The 17,004-nt window shown below is 42.9% G+C and overlaps 1 protein-coding gene across 1 annotated transcript; it reads left to right on the forward strand.

Annotated features, from left to right (window-relative positions):
• The first annotated feature begins 324 nt into the window (after positions 1-324).
• On the forward strand, positions 325-11,580 carry LOC136373418 (hypoxanthine-guanine phosphoribosyltransferase-like). The gene is made up of 5 exons (XM_066338320.1): positions 325-412; positions 2,952-3,058; positions 4,511-4,694; positions 10,755-10,820; positions 11,536-11,580. The coding sequence occupies exons 1-5, from the start codon at positions 386-388 to the stop codon at positions 11,578-11,580; spliced, it is 429 nt and encodes a 142-aa protein (XP_066194417.1). The 5' UTR covers positions 325-385.
• Positions 11,581-17,004: the final 5,424 nt, after the last annotated feature.

Here is a 17,004-nt window from a genome sequence, read left to right on the forward strand (position 1 = left end):
GTCATCCTGAGGGGACAGGGAATGTACATCGTCCTGTGGGAGGCGAAGGTCAACTCTCAAGACCAAGAGTGGGGACGTGGAACAGCGCGGGGACATCTGCACCCTGCTGGGATGGGGACAGTCCCACCGAGAGAACAGCTCTGGTAATGTGTCCCCTCTCCCCCGTCCCTCGGACTGTTCCCCGCGCCCGTGGCCGCTGCACGGCGGTGCAGAGGGCGGCTCCGCCGCGGCCATGTTGAGGGCGGGGAGCGCGGAGGGCACGGAGGCGGCGCCGGGGCTGCTGCGGGCGCGGCGCCTCCTGCTCCCACCACCACTCCTGTCGCTCCTAGTGCCTGCTCCCGCCTCTCCGACCTGCCTGCAGCCGCCGCCGGCGGGGCCGCGGTCCATGGCGAACCCCGGCCCCTGCATCGTGGTGAGTGCAGGAGTTGCCGCCTGCGGGACGGAGGATGCTGGGCGCCGGGGCCGCTGTCTCCCGCCGTCTCCCGCCTGCTCCCTGGAATACGATGATCTGTGAGGGAACGCGGGGGGGTGGCATGGCGTGGCGTGTCGCAACGTGTGATGTGTCGTGTCGCGTCGCGTCCCTGGGCGCCGGGAGCCGCCGACCCGCGGAGTCACCTTGAGGGCAGCCCCGGCCTCCCAGCGCCAGGCCCGGGGCTGCCCATCCCTGCCCCCGGCCGGGCGCGTCCCTTCCCGGACCGGCCGCGGGTCCCTCGGGATCAGATCCAGGGGGATCCGGAGTCCGAGGGCGATGGACAAAGCCCGCGTTGGCGCCTCCGGAGCGAAGGTGGAAGAACTTCCCCCAGTGCGGCACAATTTCCTATTCCTGTTGCTGTTCGCGGCGTGCCGGAGGCTCTGGTCGAAAGAACCCCACGTGTGTGAGTTGGGTCTGGTTCTGCAGGAGCAGCTTCCTTTATATTTTTGCGTAATTGCCGCATCTGCTACGGCGCTTAATGAGCTAATGCTCATTTTTATTTATCGTTTTTAAGCAAGTGCCAATGCTGATGAAGTCCGTGCGGTATCTGATGGCCGAGAGCTGTGATGGCCGCGAGGTTGCGACAGTAAATCCCTGCAATCCATAAAAAACCTGATAAAACCTGTAGAAAGGACCCATTCCCTGCCAGATGCAGAACGGAAGGTTTAGTAGACACGCTGGATATAACGATGGGTCTGACCAAAGAAAAACCTCATGAGTTTTGGGAAGAACCTGCCTTATGTCTTAAAATAAGTCCCTGTGGATTGCAGGGACCATGAGCTGGAGCTCTGTGTGTGTAGCTCATACAGGGTCAGTTTTGGATGAGACGGTGAAATAGTAATGAAATTCCCCAGATGAAATACTAACAGTTGTCTGACCACTGGCCAGGTAAGTGTTTCCACAGACACTGAAATAAGATTTGAGTCCTGCAAGGGTACTTGTAGCCAAAATGGGTACTTAAAATGTCTGCCCTGGTGAACTGTCAGCACTAACCTTCTGTTTTCCCTCTGAAATTCTTTTTCACATAGTAGTGTTCAGCTACATAACCAGAGAGGGAAGTAATTAAAAAAACACATCATGTTCAAGCTGCAGCAAGGTTAGGGTTCGAGGAAGACTGATGAGACAGCGTGCCCTGAACCTCAGCAGTGTTTGGTATCATTATGTATGTATGCCAATCCCTTGTCCTAATTAATAGGCACTTGCCAGTGTTGCAGGCTGTTTCATACAGGGAGTTTGCCCATGTGGAACAGGTTGTTGAAAGTTTTAATTTCAGATTCCAAATGATCTTGAACCTCCCCATTTGGAAACAGTGGTCAGAGCAGAGTTGCTTCATAGCAGCATAACTTGTCATGCCCACGTAGCTCTTGTCTTGTCCTGCAAGCTGGCTCGTGTGTTTTGTTGTCGTTGAGTGTTATGGAGATTTGGAAGGTGTCCATGTCATAACCTCTGCTTGCTTTATTGCAGATGCAGATTTTGCATTACACTAGGAAAATCAAAGGGGTTAAAAAGCTTATTTTTGTAATGGAATATAGAGTTTCACTGAGGTGTAGTAACTTCACTTTCCTGCTCTCTACTGGAGGAGAACCTTGTATTTCATGCTGTCCTAGGGTCTTTATGATGCTTGTATCCCCAATTGTCTGTTCTGTTTATGTTGGATATTGTGTTCTGTAACATTAAGAGTGGTTCTGAGAGCGAAGGGGGAGAAAGAAGCAGCACGGAGTTTGTTTTGAGAAACTGCTCTCACTCCTCCACATTCCAGCTCCTGGACTGTGTTCGTGTGAAGCACAGACAGACAGTGGAGCAGTGGTGCTTTTAGTTTTTAGCTAGCTGAGGCAGAGAAGTTTCCTGGACTGTGTTTTTCTCTATTTCTTGGGACTGTTTAAACGTGCTCTGGACTGAAAAACCCAGGAGCTGGCACCTGTGGCCTAGTGGGGCCTGGACCTCAGCATTTTTCCAGCACTGGAGGGAGTGATAAGAGACTGAGAGAGCCGAGCTACACCCATGGCAAGGACTTTCTCAATTTTGCCATCTCACTTCAGAATGAGAGGTTTTATTGTTTCATATTATTAATTTTTTGTGCTTGTGGTCACTTTGCTTGTTAAATAAATAGTTTTTTCCACTTTTCTCTAAGGAGATTTTTTTTTTCCCAGACCAATTGGGGGAGGGGCTGTTTGAGTTTGCTTCCCCATAGGTACCCCATTCGGAGGTTTCCTCCCAAATTTGCCCTAAACCAGGACACACACATTGCATAACAACTCACAATATTTCAAGTAACCCTTGTGAACTCTTAGATTACTCTGTGTTCAGTGTGACATGTTTTTAGAGGGGGAAAGTAAGGTGGTTCTGATGAGCATTGTGGGTTTGATAGGTTTTACTCATGGGTTTGATAATTTTTACTGAATAAAGCAAAGGACTTGAAGTTTCTCAGCACAGACTTTCTAAAAGGCTTTGTAGAAATCTCACCTTATTTCCTTTTCAGATTGGTGATGATGAACAAGGTTACGACCTGGATTTGTTCTGCATACCTAAACATTATGCAGATGATTTGGAAAAAGTCTATATTCCTCATGGGCTCATCATGGACAGGTTTGTTTGACTTCAGACAGTACACTGATTGTATGAAACTGGAATCAACATCTTCCAGTGATAATTTTGCTGCTTGGAGACTGTCTAAATAGATTACATTTAATTAGAGACTCAAATGTACAATAAATATAATTTTTTTGGCCTCTAAGAGTTCATTCATTTGCAGTCATGCTATTCTTTGAAAATTAGTCATAATTCTCAAGCTAAATTTTGTAGTATGTAGCAACTTTGGACTTTGCAGTGTTTCTTTGATGATTTACCTTCTTAAAATCTAACTAGAAGATGTTTTGTTGTATCAGTTCAGTCTGATAATTTAGTCTCTTGAATTTCCATAAGATATTAATAAAAGTAAACTATCAAGCACATCATTTTAGACTCTCTCATGTCGATGTGGTAGATAAATAATGCCCAACTTTCTCCTGCCTTCCAAGAAAGACATTTTCCTCTGCAAATATCAATCTGTCACTTCTGTGGTTGCTGAAATCTGTGATGTGCTGTGCAAGTTTTATCTTGTGTGATCAGAAATGTGTTCATATGCCTACAAGACATTTTTGTTTTACTTTATGTTTGAAAGTTGCTAATTTCCTTTATGAGAATGAATAACAAATTCAGTGAATTTAAGCCTTCTATGAGTGGTGCTGTATGGGTCTTCCAGGGGATCTTGTGACTAGGAATGCATTTAGATTTTGCGTGGTTCTGTTTGACTAGATATAATGAGCATCCCTATAAAAAAATGTATTTTTAAATACTAAAACTTTACACTGGAAGTCCATATAGAGGAAATAATTAGACAAAGTACAGGTCATTAAGGAATTCACGTAAAGTTTATAATGGTTGGCTTTCCCTGAGAAACCTGCTGTCAGCTGGCACACAAATGCAGACTATGCTTTCTAAAATAAATTGCAAAATAAATTTAGAAACAATTATTGCAGAAAAACGGTGCAGTGTTCTCTTGCTCCGCCTTGAAAGTATTGTATTCTGCTTTCAGGACAAGTTTCTGACATTCTGATTTGGCAAATAAACATAAACTCTTCAGTTTACAATTTGAAAGTTTTCTTGCTCATCAGCTGGTGAGGGCTACTGCTCTTGGGCTTGTGTTAGTTTACATTGCTTTTTTCATGGAAGCTGAACCTGTCTTTGGAAGGAGAAAACACACCTTCATGTCTCATATCTGACAGTGAAACAGTTTCAGGGTGTTAAGGTTTGCTTTGGCTGCCTGTGACATAGGATAACAAGCACATTTGGCAGTGCTACTGTTGGATTAACCTTGAAAAACAAACTTTGTTGACCAGTAACATGTAAAAGTGACCGAAGTGGTGAGCAAATATTTCCAAGCAAAATGTGTTTCCAAGTTTGCTGTGTGTGTTTGCTGCTGCTGGGAGTATCAAATGCTGCTGCTGTGATGAACAAATGAAATGTTATGACAGCTCATTCTTCCTTGGTTTTGTTTAGGACGGAGAGACTGGCACGAGAAATTATGAAAGGCATGGGAGGACACCACATTGTGGCACTCTGTGTACTCAAGGGTGGCTATAAATTTTTTGCTGATTTATTAGACTACATCAAAGCCCTGAACAGAAACAGTGACAAATCAATCCCTATGACAGTCGACTTCATTAGGTTGAAGAGTTACTGTGTAAGTATCTATGCAGTACTGTGCAATTTTTAGCTAAGTTGACTACAAATTATTAACAGAGGTGGTTTAATATTGTTACTGCCCTAATATGCTAATATTAAACAAATAATTAAGGGAATTAAGAGTCACAAGCCAATTTACTCTTTCTCTACCTTATTATATGTGTTTTCTTTTAGACTTTGATATCTCCTCACCCCAGTAAAATCGTTATGCTGAGGAGAGAGACCCTTTACATGTCATTTACTTGTTCAATGATTTCCTCTCTGCCCTCAACCTCATCTCTAAAGCTGTGGCTCTAGACTGGTACAGAGAATTCTCCTGCAACTATTATTACAAAAATTTAAGTCTGGAAGTTTTTATATGGCCCAGACATCATTCTTGGACAGGATGACTTGAAAGCTGCAGAAATGGTTCCCTATCTCATTTTTGTTTGGATGAACTAAACAATGAACAAAATTTATTGTATTTGGCCATGAGGAAACACTAGATACATAAACCTAGATTTGTGATTAATAGCCTCTAAATATGGCATTACCTTTTCAAGACAAGGCAGGTTGCCTTGGGTTTAGATTTTTAGGGAAAGAATTTCTTTTGATTCTAAACACAGGTATTGAACTTTATAAGGAAACAGAACATTCTGTAACATGAGCTAACTTAGGTTTTACAGAAGGAAGCATAGGGTTATATTGTGCAGGTCGGGAAGAAGCAGCTGTTTGTCAGCACTGTATGATTTCCAGCTTACTGACAGCCAAGTCTCATGTTTTTGGGATTTCAGAATTATTTTTTTTTCCTAAGACCATCTATAAGATGGAAATAATGACTTTTATTTGTTTCAGTTTAGAGTGTTTGAATACATTGTTTCACAATGTTATGCTGTTTCTTCTGTATCAGCAGCTTTGCATTGAAGTCAGGGTTACTTGTTACAGCTGTAGACCAGACCCTATTCCAGCAGAAAAATACAGATAACTGAATTGAAAACATCACTCTCATCCTTTGTTTCATTAAACTGTGAAACTTGAGATGGAATTATTTACAGACTTTGTCATGACATCTTAACAGAAAGCTTGATAGCAATCATGGATTTATCAAGTTCTGCAACAGTCCAGACTAAGCCAAGAGCTGCATGGGGCTTTGGTCCAGTCCTTTTGCAGGACAAGCAGCCCTGGCTGCCCGAGGTGCACACACAGCAGCCTGTCCAGGGGTTGGTTTCCTGGAGACCACACTCAGGTTTGCAGAGCACGAGGCACTAATTTAGTTATGTGCTTTAATGAGAGTGCAAGGCTGGACAGAAGGGCTCGTGCCAGCCTTTGGTTGTATCTCACAAGGCACTTTGTGCTTGTGCACTGTGTTAAAATCAGGAAGGGAGAGCAGTCTGAGCCTCTTTGCTTCTGTGCCTCCCAAAAGGGGAGGCTCCTGCCTCCAGTCCACTTCACTCCAAAGCCTCCACATGCCCTTATATTCTGCCTGTAAAAGCTGCAGAAAACTTAATTTCTCTATTAAAGAATAGGAAATTATTACTTCCACCTGTTTTTTCTTGGAGAGAAAATTGTGTATCTTCTGCTTTTTCCACTTAGGAACATTTCCAATAACTTACTTACCTTGTTTAAAAAATCAGTACAAAGACTACACCCTTCATGCTCTCTACTTTCTAACTCAGAAAAAAATACTGGAGAAATAGTTTGAAACACCTGAAAAAAAGTCTGCTAAAAAGCAAGACTGACCTTTTTACTGGTGTCCCAGGTGTGTTTTGGTTCATTTCTTTACTATAGCTGGTTTTGCTTCTTCCCCCTCAGAACTACAGTGCCTTGATATTAATAGGGGAGTCAGCAGCAAAGTAAGTTTTATGGAGATTACAATCCTGTTTTTACTATAGAAACAAGTGGATGAGGAGAAAAGCAGAGAAATGTAGACAGAAAGCTGTTGAAGCCAAACATTTTCCTTGAGGTGTTGGCTTGAGGGTTTTTGATTTTGTCAGCCAGATCTAAAAAAGAATGTTTTCTTGTTCTGGATGAGTGAGGAGCTGCTGTTATGTGATGCCTCCACTACTCTATTCATGAGCATTTCTTTTTTGTAGACTCTCTTAGGTGGTTATTAATAGCCAAATTTAGGTCCTTTAGATTGCATAACTTGATAGACTGGATAAGATTATCCTATTGTGGACATGTATGTAACAGCTTGACTGGGTCTTCCATCAGTAACAGTCATAGTGCTAAATCTGCTCTGCAGTTTTGATCTGTGCTTTGCTGCAGGAAGGCATCTGTGTTCAGTGGTGTGAAAATCATCACTAACTGTAATGGACAGTTGAAAGTGGAGCTTTCAACTCTCTTCTCACTGTCTCTGGATGTGATTACTGGATCATGCTGCCTGCCTTTACAGACTGGATAAAAGATGTTAAAAATATCCTGGTCGCATAAATGAAGCAGATGAACTTTTGTAATGGTTCTGTAATTGATGTAATTGAAGTTCTATTCTTGTTTCAAACTGATAATTTAATATTTACAAGCATATGTTTTTGTTTTTGGTTTTTTTTTTTTTTTTTGTGTTGCAATGTAAAGTTCATACTGTACTGCACCCAAAATAATTCTCTAAGAATACTGACATGATCAAGCTATGATTAAACTTTACTTGTAACTCCAGTTTTCCAAGTCCTTACAGATGTATTTTAATGATCTGGCAGGCTGTTAAGAAATGGAAGGATAGTGTTTGTGATCAGATCTGACTCTCAGTATTCTTGACAAGCAGTTTATTCTGTTTGTGTTACAAAAAGAATGGCTTTTCACCAGTCTCCTGCATTTAAGCATGGAAATGAGCAAATGTTGCTTGTATAGTCATGAAAGGCAGCCAAAAGATAGTGGATGTGTTGCACTGTCACTGGTGAAAATTCGGTGGAGTACATGGTAAACTCTGGTTAGGCTGGTCACAGCAGTATTCTTAAAGGTATCTGCTAACAGCAGATACTGTAAGGAACTTAAAATGCCACTTTAAAAGGTGATCTTGGAGTCACTTGAGTCAGGAGTTACAATCTTGTAAAACATTATTGTTTTCCAGCAGTGACAACAGGGAGGCAGTGAAAACAGATCTAAACAGTAAAACTCTTATATGTTAAACCATGAAGCATTAAAGTCTTACCAGTACTGAACACAGAAATAAGGCTCCTGAAGATAATAAAAACATTGCTTAATGATTAAACAAAGTTCTTGCCAGTGGAAATCTGGTTACAACCAATGTCAGAAATCTTTAACTGTTTTTTCACCCTTTCATTGCTCAGGAACTGTCTTGGTTTGGGAAGACAGGTACCTGCCAGGGAAAGCCGGAGCTTCCCTTGGAATGGAGAATGTAAACTACCACCACCACCACCCTTCTTCCCAATTATAATTTTTTCAGTTAAAAGCTTTCAGGCAAAAGATTTTGGAAATAGAAATAGCAGTTCTTTACTAATATATAACAAACAAACAAACACAACTACAGCATTGATAACAAAAACAGTACCAAGAACTTCGAGGACTTTGCTTCACGAAAAACCCAGGGCAGTTTGGTCTCGGTGCCCCTGCAGGATCTTCAGAGCACCAAGCTGGGAATAGTGGAAAAAAGAAGAGTCTCGGGCTGGTAACTGTAGAGTGGCAGAAATGTCATGACAGAGTGGAGGCAGGGTCCCGGCAAGGCAGAGGGATGCAGGGTCGCGCTGTAGCAGACGAGCAGCGCTCATGGAACCACCACGGCAGGGCAGGGCTGGCTCAGCTCTCGTAGGGCGGCAGAGGAGCCCAGAACTCCAGGGTGAGCAGACGATGACAGACTTCCCGAGACTGGGCCGCAGCGAAATCTTCCAGCAAGAGCATCCGAATGCCGAAAACCAGACAGCCTGGCTACCTGAAACTCTGTCCTTTTTTTTCCGCCCCAAAACCCCACCCCCCTCCGAGCTTCGACCATCCCTTTGTTTTGTTAAATAGTCTTAAGTACGACATTTCGTCTCCTTGGTAACTTATGGGGAAAAAATTCTTTAGAGTAAAAAGGAACAAAACCCAACCCCCAACAGGAACTTAGCACATGCATATGACATCTAATAGGAACTGTGAGACACTGTCAAGGTTTAAAGTCAGTTGAGTGAGTAATAAACTGCAAAGATTTGTGAGGTACCCCTAGTAGCTGTTTTTAACTTTCCTATATAACAGTTCATTTACGTTTTTATCATAGTTTAGAATTACTGAAGCAAAGTGCAGTGTAGTAATGGTGTACCTGTGTTGCTGTTGTTAAAAACGAGATTCACTTTTTGGTAGATTTTAAGAAATAGGTTTTAATAAAAGATAAGACAATTAGTGTTATAAATGGGCCAGGAGACCTGCTCCTTTGAAAAGCCTTTATTAGTCAGCTCTTTCAAGGGGGAACTCGAGGGGTCGCCTGCGCCGTCGCTGCTCCTGTCGCCGTTCTCGCTTCTGTCGCCGCTGAGGATCAGGTGTCAGACGAATCTGCTGCTCTCCCCGCAGCAGAGTCGGGAGTTCCTGCCTCGCGGGAATCCCCAGGAACTCAACTGGGCTCGTGTGGTCTAGGGGCGTCACTTCTTCCCAGTCTCTTTGTGGTCATGGCGAGGCGGCAGAAGCAGAATTCGGTCCTTAGGTAGCTGAGGGTCTTCTCGGTGTTGTAGTGTTTCTCTTTTATCTGGATTTTGTGCTGGGTCGCGGCTTTTGGGTCCGTTTGCCGGTAACTGCACTTCGGTTTGGAGCGATGCACCATGGAAGTCCTTGGATTTTCCTATTAGGCGGGGCCAGCAGTTCGAGGAGCTGGTGGGGAATGGGGACAGCCTAGACAAACGGAAGGGAAAGGAAACCCGGGGTTTTAGAGGGGATATACAACTTGGAATAAGGTTTTGAGGGTACAAATTTTGGTACAAACAGCATAACTTTCTTAACAAATGACAGACTGTGTCAAAAAATGGGAATTTCTTACATCTCATTCATTTCAATTAGGAGATAAGGAAAAAAAGCAAAGTACGGCCGGCCGGGTGACTTGGCATTTAGCCAAGGAAAAAAAGCAAAGTACGGCCGGCCGGGTGACTTGGCATTTAGCCAAGTCCACAAATTGCTATTTCACAGGTTTATTTCACAGATACCCTTTCTGTTGTATCAGTCTGTTGAATATTCATATTTTTCCATAAACTAGTTTCCATATTCCAGGGACTGTTTTGCATGGACCCTCCTTGGGTCCACCTTTTTAGAGCATGCGTGTTTCTTGGCTGTGTCTTCATTATCACCTCCAGATTGGGCCTTGGTCCGTGCTTTCTTCAGATGGGAGATGCTGATAGCTGGTGTATCAATAGCAGAGTCTTCTTTACATGTTCACTGGATGTTATCCCAGCCAAACAGACAGTTTAAGCATACTCTATCACTACTACCACTATGCCTAATTTTCTTTACTAACAGCAGAAATAAAAACTTATATCCTTACCACAAAGTTATTAATCATATAGCACACATCTTGCGAAAAGCCAACTTTATAATAGTCATTTATAACACTGTTCAATTGTATAAGAACTAATTTGATTTGTTACCAATATTGGCTGTAAACTAAGCATAAGCTTTTCTGGCTATTTTTGTAGTTCATTGTTCTAAGTAGCAATTAGTGCCTTCTTTGCTGGCTATTCTTGTTATGATTGCCTATTCTTATTCAGAGTAAGACTTTCTAAAGCAATAAAGTTTAAAATGTAAATTACCAACTATATAGCATCCTGTAGCTTGGAAACCAGAAGTTCTTTTTGTCCTGTTTCTATATCTGTAGAGAATGCATAGTAAGTCCTTTCTTTTTAGATACATATGTGTATATAATGGTCACAGATGAGAGATTATGCCTGTGTTGATGCAAATCTCTTGTCAAACAGTCTTTAATCTGAAATACCATCTTTGAAGTCAATCACTTGTAATTTCTTTGTTCATAGAGAGATGCTGTTGCTGCTCTTCTTCTAAAAGCTTTAGCATTTACTAGTTGTGTACTTCACAGTTTTGACATTTACTGCAAGAAGAAAATCAGTTTAATTCTTGTCATGCTAATGTTCACCCTTCTCTTTCTTAGAATGATCAGTCAACTGGAGATATCAAGGTCATTGGGGGAGATGACCTCTCAACCCTGACTGGAAAGGTACAGCTCTCTGTCTGTCTGTGTTGGTGTTCCACTGAAGGAGTGGTGGGAATTCATACTGTTGAGATATGTAAGGTGCAGCCCACACTGGGCACACAGGTCCCCGTGATAGGCAGTGACAAGAGGAGGAAATAGGAGAATGTAAATTAAGAATCTGCTTTTCTCCAGTGATTCTATGGAGATTGTTGAGCCAGATGTCAGGGGGTAAAGCACCACTGCTCCTGCTCTGTCAGAACACATCACTTTCCGTTTCTCCTCACTTATAGGTGATTTTTAAGACATGCATGTCAATGTAAAGGATGTAGGTGAAATGCAGCGGAAAGAACTCCACAACTAATAATAGTTGTTAGAGCAGTATGTTTTTATCAACATCAAGATGCGTGGGGAATAATTTCACCAAAGACAAGCATAGCCCCCCCCCCCCCCCCCCCGAACTTGCCCTCTTTCCTATTCCCTGAGGTCTTACATATGCATGACATTCCACAGACCCTCTTCATGCATATTCATTCCCTGACCCTGCCCATCCTCTCTTGGTATGGTAATTAGTCCACGCCCTTCTATGCATGCTCAGTCCTTAGTGGTGGTGGTGGTCAGGCTTTCACCTCTTCACCTTTATCTCTCCCGTGTGTGCTTTGGCCCTCTTAGCACGTTTTCAAGGGAGAGCCTGTGTTCTTTTCTTTATCTGTGCCCTTAGCCCTGTTATTCTGCTGTTTAGGCTAGTTCTTCTTCTGACTATTGCCAAGGCTCTCAGTACTTGTAGTGCTTAAAAATATGCAAAAGGGTAACAGACACAGTATTCAGTGTTTACTAAATGTCTTCTAAAATGGGATCTCATATATTCTAAAGTACTACTTGGAATACATTCTAACATACAGTATATGTTCTTAAATCTACTATAAAGGATCAGCTAGAATTTTTCAAATCTATGTCTCATCTCCCCCCTTTTCTATAAACCTAGTAAATTCTTTTACTACTATTGAGGCTTCTTCCTAGCCTTTAGTCAACTATTTCGATAATTCTCCTTTTAATATTATCTCATGTATGTCCAGTATTATCAGCAAAATAATGATGGGGTGACATAGGGTGTTTAAGATTCCAGTTGCTGTTGGTGACCATCTAAAGAGAGCATCCCACCAATTGTGCTTGCATACTACTGGAAGCCTCAGATACATTGCCTTGAACTACATTAAGTATTTCTATTATTAGTAATATCTTTGAAATCTACCGTTGATTAGTTTTTAATGCAAATAGAGATGATTGCAGGAGCTGCTTTAGTTTTCATTCTATGTCCCACTCTCTAAGTTGTCTGGTTCAGCATCTTACGTAGTTTCTCTAAACAAGGCCCATCAAATGGAGTACTCGGAGTTGCAGGCCATGCCCTGTCTCTACAGATTTCACCAGCACTCTCAGGGTGAATCCCATTGTGGCAATATTTAGTCACATTCTGATGCCATGGAGAGTTTAAGTAATAATTTCCAGGCACCGATCCTAACAGGTCCAGTTCTTGAGACTGTAGTCCTCTTTCATTCAGTGATGGTGCTATCAAGCCTGCTTGGAAGACCTCACCATTTGGCCTCATCCCCAGTCTTTTATATGTCCAATTTTGTACCACTCCTGGTTATGTTACACCAGGGATTCTCTGCACCTGATCCATTTGCTTATATATATATATATATATATATATTGTCCTGGGGTGACTATGATGCCTCTGTATCCCCAATCGTCTGTTCTGTGTGTGCTGTAGGTTGTGTTCTGTACCTTTAAGAGTGGTTCTGAGGGTGAGCAGGGAAGAAGATGCGCGCAGTTTGTTTTTGAAAAGTGTTCACTCCTCCACATTCCTTTTTTTTTTCCTTCTTCCTCGAAACGGTGTGTTTGTCGGATACTCGGACAGTGACCAGGGAGAGGTTTTTTTCCTTTTAGTTAGTTTAGCTAGCTGAGGCAAAGAAGCTTCCTGGACTGTTTTTTTTTTTTTCCTTTTTCTTGGGACTGTTTAAGTCTGCTCTGGACTGAAAACTCAGAGAAGTCTCTGGGATCCGGAATCCGTGGCCCACCGGGGCCTGGACCTTAGCATTTTCCAGCACCAGGGAGACTGGGATTGATAAAAGACTGAGAGAGAGAGCCGAGCTAACTTCTGATGAAAACTTCCTCAGTTTTGCCATCTCTCTTTGGAGCAGCGAGAGGTTTTGTTGTTTAATTGTTTCATTCTTCATGCTCGTGGGCATTTTGTTTGTTAAATAAATAGTTTTTTCCACTTTTTCTCTGAGAAAATTCTTTTTTCCCGGACTGGCTGGGGGAGGGGCCGTTTGGGTTTGCTCCCCAGAGGAACCCCATTCAGAGGTTTCCTCCCAAATTTGCCCTAAACCAAGACATATATATGTATATCCTTCCTCTGGCTCATAAACCATTTTGTAAAACCAGTTAAGTTACTCATGGGGATACCAATTAAACATGTGTGGAAAGGGTCTCCTGGGATGGCTAAACATAAATGAAAGGAGTTTACGCTAGTAGCATTGGCCCAAGTAGGCTACATATTCTGCCAATGCCATCCCAGCGGGTTAATTTTTTCTACACTACTGATGTAACAGAGGGAAACCCCCAAAAACTCTCACATCTAATCTAAAACTATTCTTCATCTTTATCACTAGGGAAAAAAAACAACAAAAGCTTCCCCTGTGAGATCAGGGAAAATTTAAACTGACTGTGTCTCTTTCTCTTTGCGCCCTTCTCCTGTTTCATCTTCTTTGGTCCTCCTCTTCCCACCTCGGCTTTATTTGTTCCCACTGATCAGGTCTAACACCCCAAGTCCCAGGGATAAATATTCCTTTCCCACATTCAATCGCCTTGACTTCCTTCTCCCCCTCTTTCTGCTCAAGCTTCCGGAGCTTGTTATAGCCTGCCCCAAATGCTCCTGAGATTCAAACAAGCTCAGCACTTCCTTACAGGTTTCAGGGGAATTAACCGTTGTTCCTGTCACTTGGGTAACAACACCCACTTATTAAACTCCTGGAAGTGCCAACGTCTATATTCCATACACCTGGGGAAGCTGCTTCCCCTAAATTGATACCACCTATCCAACCTACACTCCACACATTCTAACTTCACCCAGGGGTAGCAAAAACATTCACAGTTCTGAGGGCAACTGATGTTTTCAGGTAACGCTGATTGTGGGTTCATTGTCAGTTTTTGGTCTGGTGTCACCCTCAAGAGTCTTCTGGAACCTTTTTTCTTAACTTGGCTCTGGTGGATCCAATCACTCTGTTCCTTGATCTTAATTGCAGTGAAGGTAGGCAGGAGCACCTGGTACAGTCCCTCCCACTGTGGTTCTAAGGTTTTCTCCGCAAGACTTAACATACACATAGTCTCCAGGTTGTATGTCATGTACTGGTGCATCAGGCCTTATGCTCCGAGTTCCAGCCACATGTTTTTCAGTTGCTCTGAGTTGTTTACTCAAGGCCACCAAATAAGTAGTCAATGTTTCTTCCCCAACTTGAGTAAACAACCCTTTTTGTTCTCCATATGGTCTCCGGACAGCATTTCAAAGGGGCTAAGTTTTCCTTAGTTCTAGGTTTGGTTTGAATTCTCAGTAGAGCTAATGGGAGGGATTGGGGCCAGGATAAATTAACCTCTTTACCCAATCTCACAATTTGTTGCTTAATTAAATTATTCATCTTCTCCACCTGGCCACTTGACTGAGGGTGTTATGGAATGTGGAGTTCCCAATCTATGCCTAGGTGACAACTGATCTGTTGCACTACCTTTGAAATGAAGTGTGGTCCTCTGATATCGTGGCTGTAACTCTGAAGCATGGTATTATTCCTTGTAACAATACCTTAGTTACCTCCCGGGCTTTTGCAGTCCTTGTGGGGAAGGCTTCTGGCCATCCTGAAAAGGTATCTCTTAATACCAGTAAATACCTGTACCCCCCCTTTTCTTGGCAATTCCTTCTTTCAGTTCTGAGCTCACCTTTTTATGGGCATGATTGCTACTTTCTCAGGTAATTGGACTGCTTCTAACAGTTGCAGTATCTCTGCTGCATGTTTGATGTTTTTCCCCTTGTGAGTTCAGTAGTCCTCTTTCTTTCCAAATGGCTCCATGTGCGTGCACCACTCTAAAGCATCTTTTTTGCCATTTTGAGAGCACAGGTTAGCACGATTATTTCAGCTTTTTGTGCAGAGGTATTTGCTGGTAAGGGTCTGGATTCGATGACCCCTCTACAGGTAGTGACTGCATATCTGGCATATTGTTTCCCACTAATAACACAGCTGCTTCCATCAGTAAACTAGGTTTTTGCATCTGTGAGAGGGGTGTCCTTCAGGTTTAGGAGGCTGGAGTAGGTGACTTCAATGTTTTTATGAAGTTATGTTCTATCGGCTCTCCTTGGTTCCCACAGAGGAAAGAAGCTGGGTTGATGATATTAGTCACAACTATTTCCACACTGTCTTGTTAAGTGCTGCGACAGCCCTGAGGCACCCAGGCCATCCCTTAGCTGTTGAATCTAGCAACTGCCCTTCAACATGAGCCCAGGTCCTGGGCTAATATCCCCAGGGCAATCCCCTGTTTTTTATGGGAAAACAGGAAGAATGGTTTACTTACATCCGGAAGTCCTAAGGCTGGAGATGACATGAGAGCCTTCTTCAGCTGTTTGTAGGCCCAGTGGGCCTCTTTTGTCCACTGAAGGTCTTGATTCTCATTCACAATGAGTGCATATAGGGGTGTCCTGGTTTAGGGCAAATTTGGGAGGAAACCTCTGAATGGAGTTCCTCTGGGGAGCAAACCTGAACGGCCTCTCCCCCAGCCGGTCCGGAAAAAAAAATCCTCAGAGAAAAGTGGAAAAAACTATTTATTTAACAAACAAAATGCCCACAAGCATGAGGAATGAAAAAAAAAAAAAAAAAAAAAAGAAACAATAAAACCTCTTGCTGCTCCGAAAAGAGATGGCAAAACTGAGGAAGTCCTTGCCAGGAGTTAGCTCGGCGCTCTCAGTCTCTTATCAGTCCCAGTCCCTTTGGTGCTGGAAAATGCCAAGGTCCAGGCCCCGGTGGGCCACGGGTACCAGATCCCGGTCCTCCTCTGGGTTTTCAGTCCAGAGCAGATTTAAACAATCCCAAGAAAAAGGAAAAAAAGAACAGTCCAGGAAGCTTCTTTGCCTCAGCTAGCTAAACTAACTAAAAGGAAAAAAAACCTCTCCCTGGCAACTGTCCATGTATCCAACGAACACACTGTCCAGAGGAAGAGAAAAAAAAAAAAGAAAGGAACGTGGAGGAGTGAACACTTTTCAAAACAAACTGCGCACGTCTTCTTTCCCTGCTTCACCCTCAGAACCAGTCTTAAAGGTACAGAACACAACCTACAGCACACAAAGAACAGACAATTGGGGATACAGAGGCATCATAGTCACCCCAGGACAAGGGGTTTGATGAGTAGTCCATAATTGTAGATCCATAATCTACACCATTCTGTCATTCCAAAAAAAGTTCTTTATGGCTCTGTCCCAGAGTCCATTGTAACTGTCCAGGCCACATATGGCTCCTCTGTTCTGGTGGCTATCTTCTGGTAGGGTTTCCCAGGACTCCAGATCCTTTGCAAGTTGTCTTCCAAATAAGGCCCATGTGAGATGAGTTTTGCTCTCGCTTTTCAGGCTTTCTTACCCAAATGCAAAAAATTTCTGACTGGCTTTGTGGATAGGAATGCAAAAGAAGGCATTTTCCAAATCTAGAATGGTAAATAAAATTAGCTCTGGTGTTAGGCATGTTAGCAATGTGTATGGGTTGGCCACTATAGGATAAAGATCCTCAGTTATCTTATTCACTGGCTGTAAGCCCTGTACTAGTCGATATGACTGGTCTGGTTTTCAAACAGGTAGTATGGGGGTATTAAAATTGGGTTGTCACTCCTTCAGCAATCCTAGCTGTAAAGCTGTAAAAATTTCTCTGTTATGGGGCTAATTCCCTCCCTGTCTCCCTTCCTCAAAGAGTATTGCTTAATTCTAACAGGTTGTCTTTCTTCTTTAAGCCTATCTTGTATAGGGGTGTCTTGGTTTGGGAAGACAGGTATCTGCCAGGGAAAAGCTGGAGCTTCCGTTGGAATGGAGAATGTAAACCACCACCACCCCCCCTTTTTTCCAGTTATAAATTTGCAGTTAAAAGCTTTTAGGCAAAAAAGATTTTGGAAATAGAAATAGGAG

This window comes from Sylvia atricapilla, chromosome W (assembly GCF_009819655.1).
Source record: "Sylvia atricapilla isolate bSylAtr1 chromosome W, bSylAtr1.pri, whole genome shotgun sequence".
Classification (NCBI taxonomy): domain Eukaryota; kingdom Metazoa; phylum Chordata; class Aves; order Passeriformes; family Sylviidae; genus Sylvia; species Sylvia atricapilla.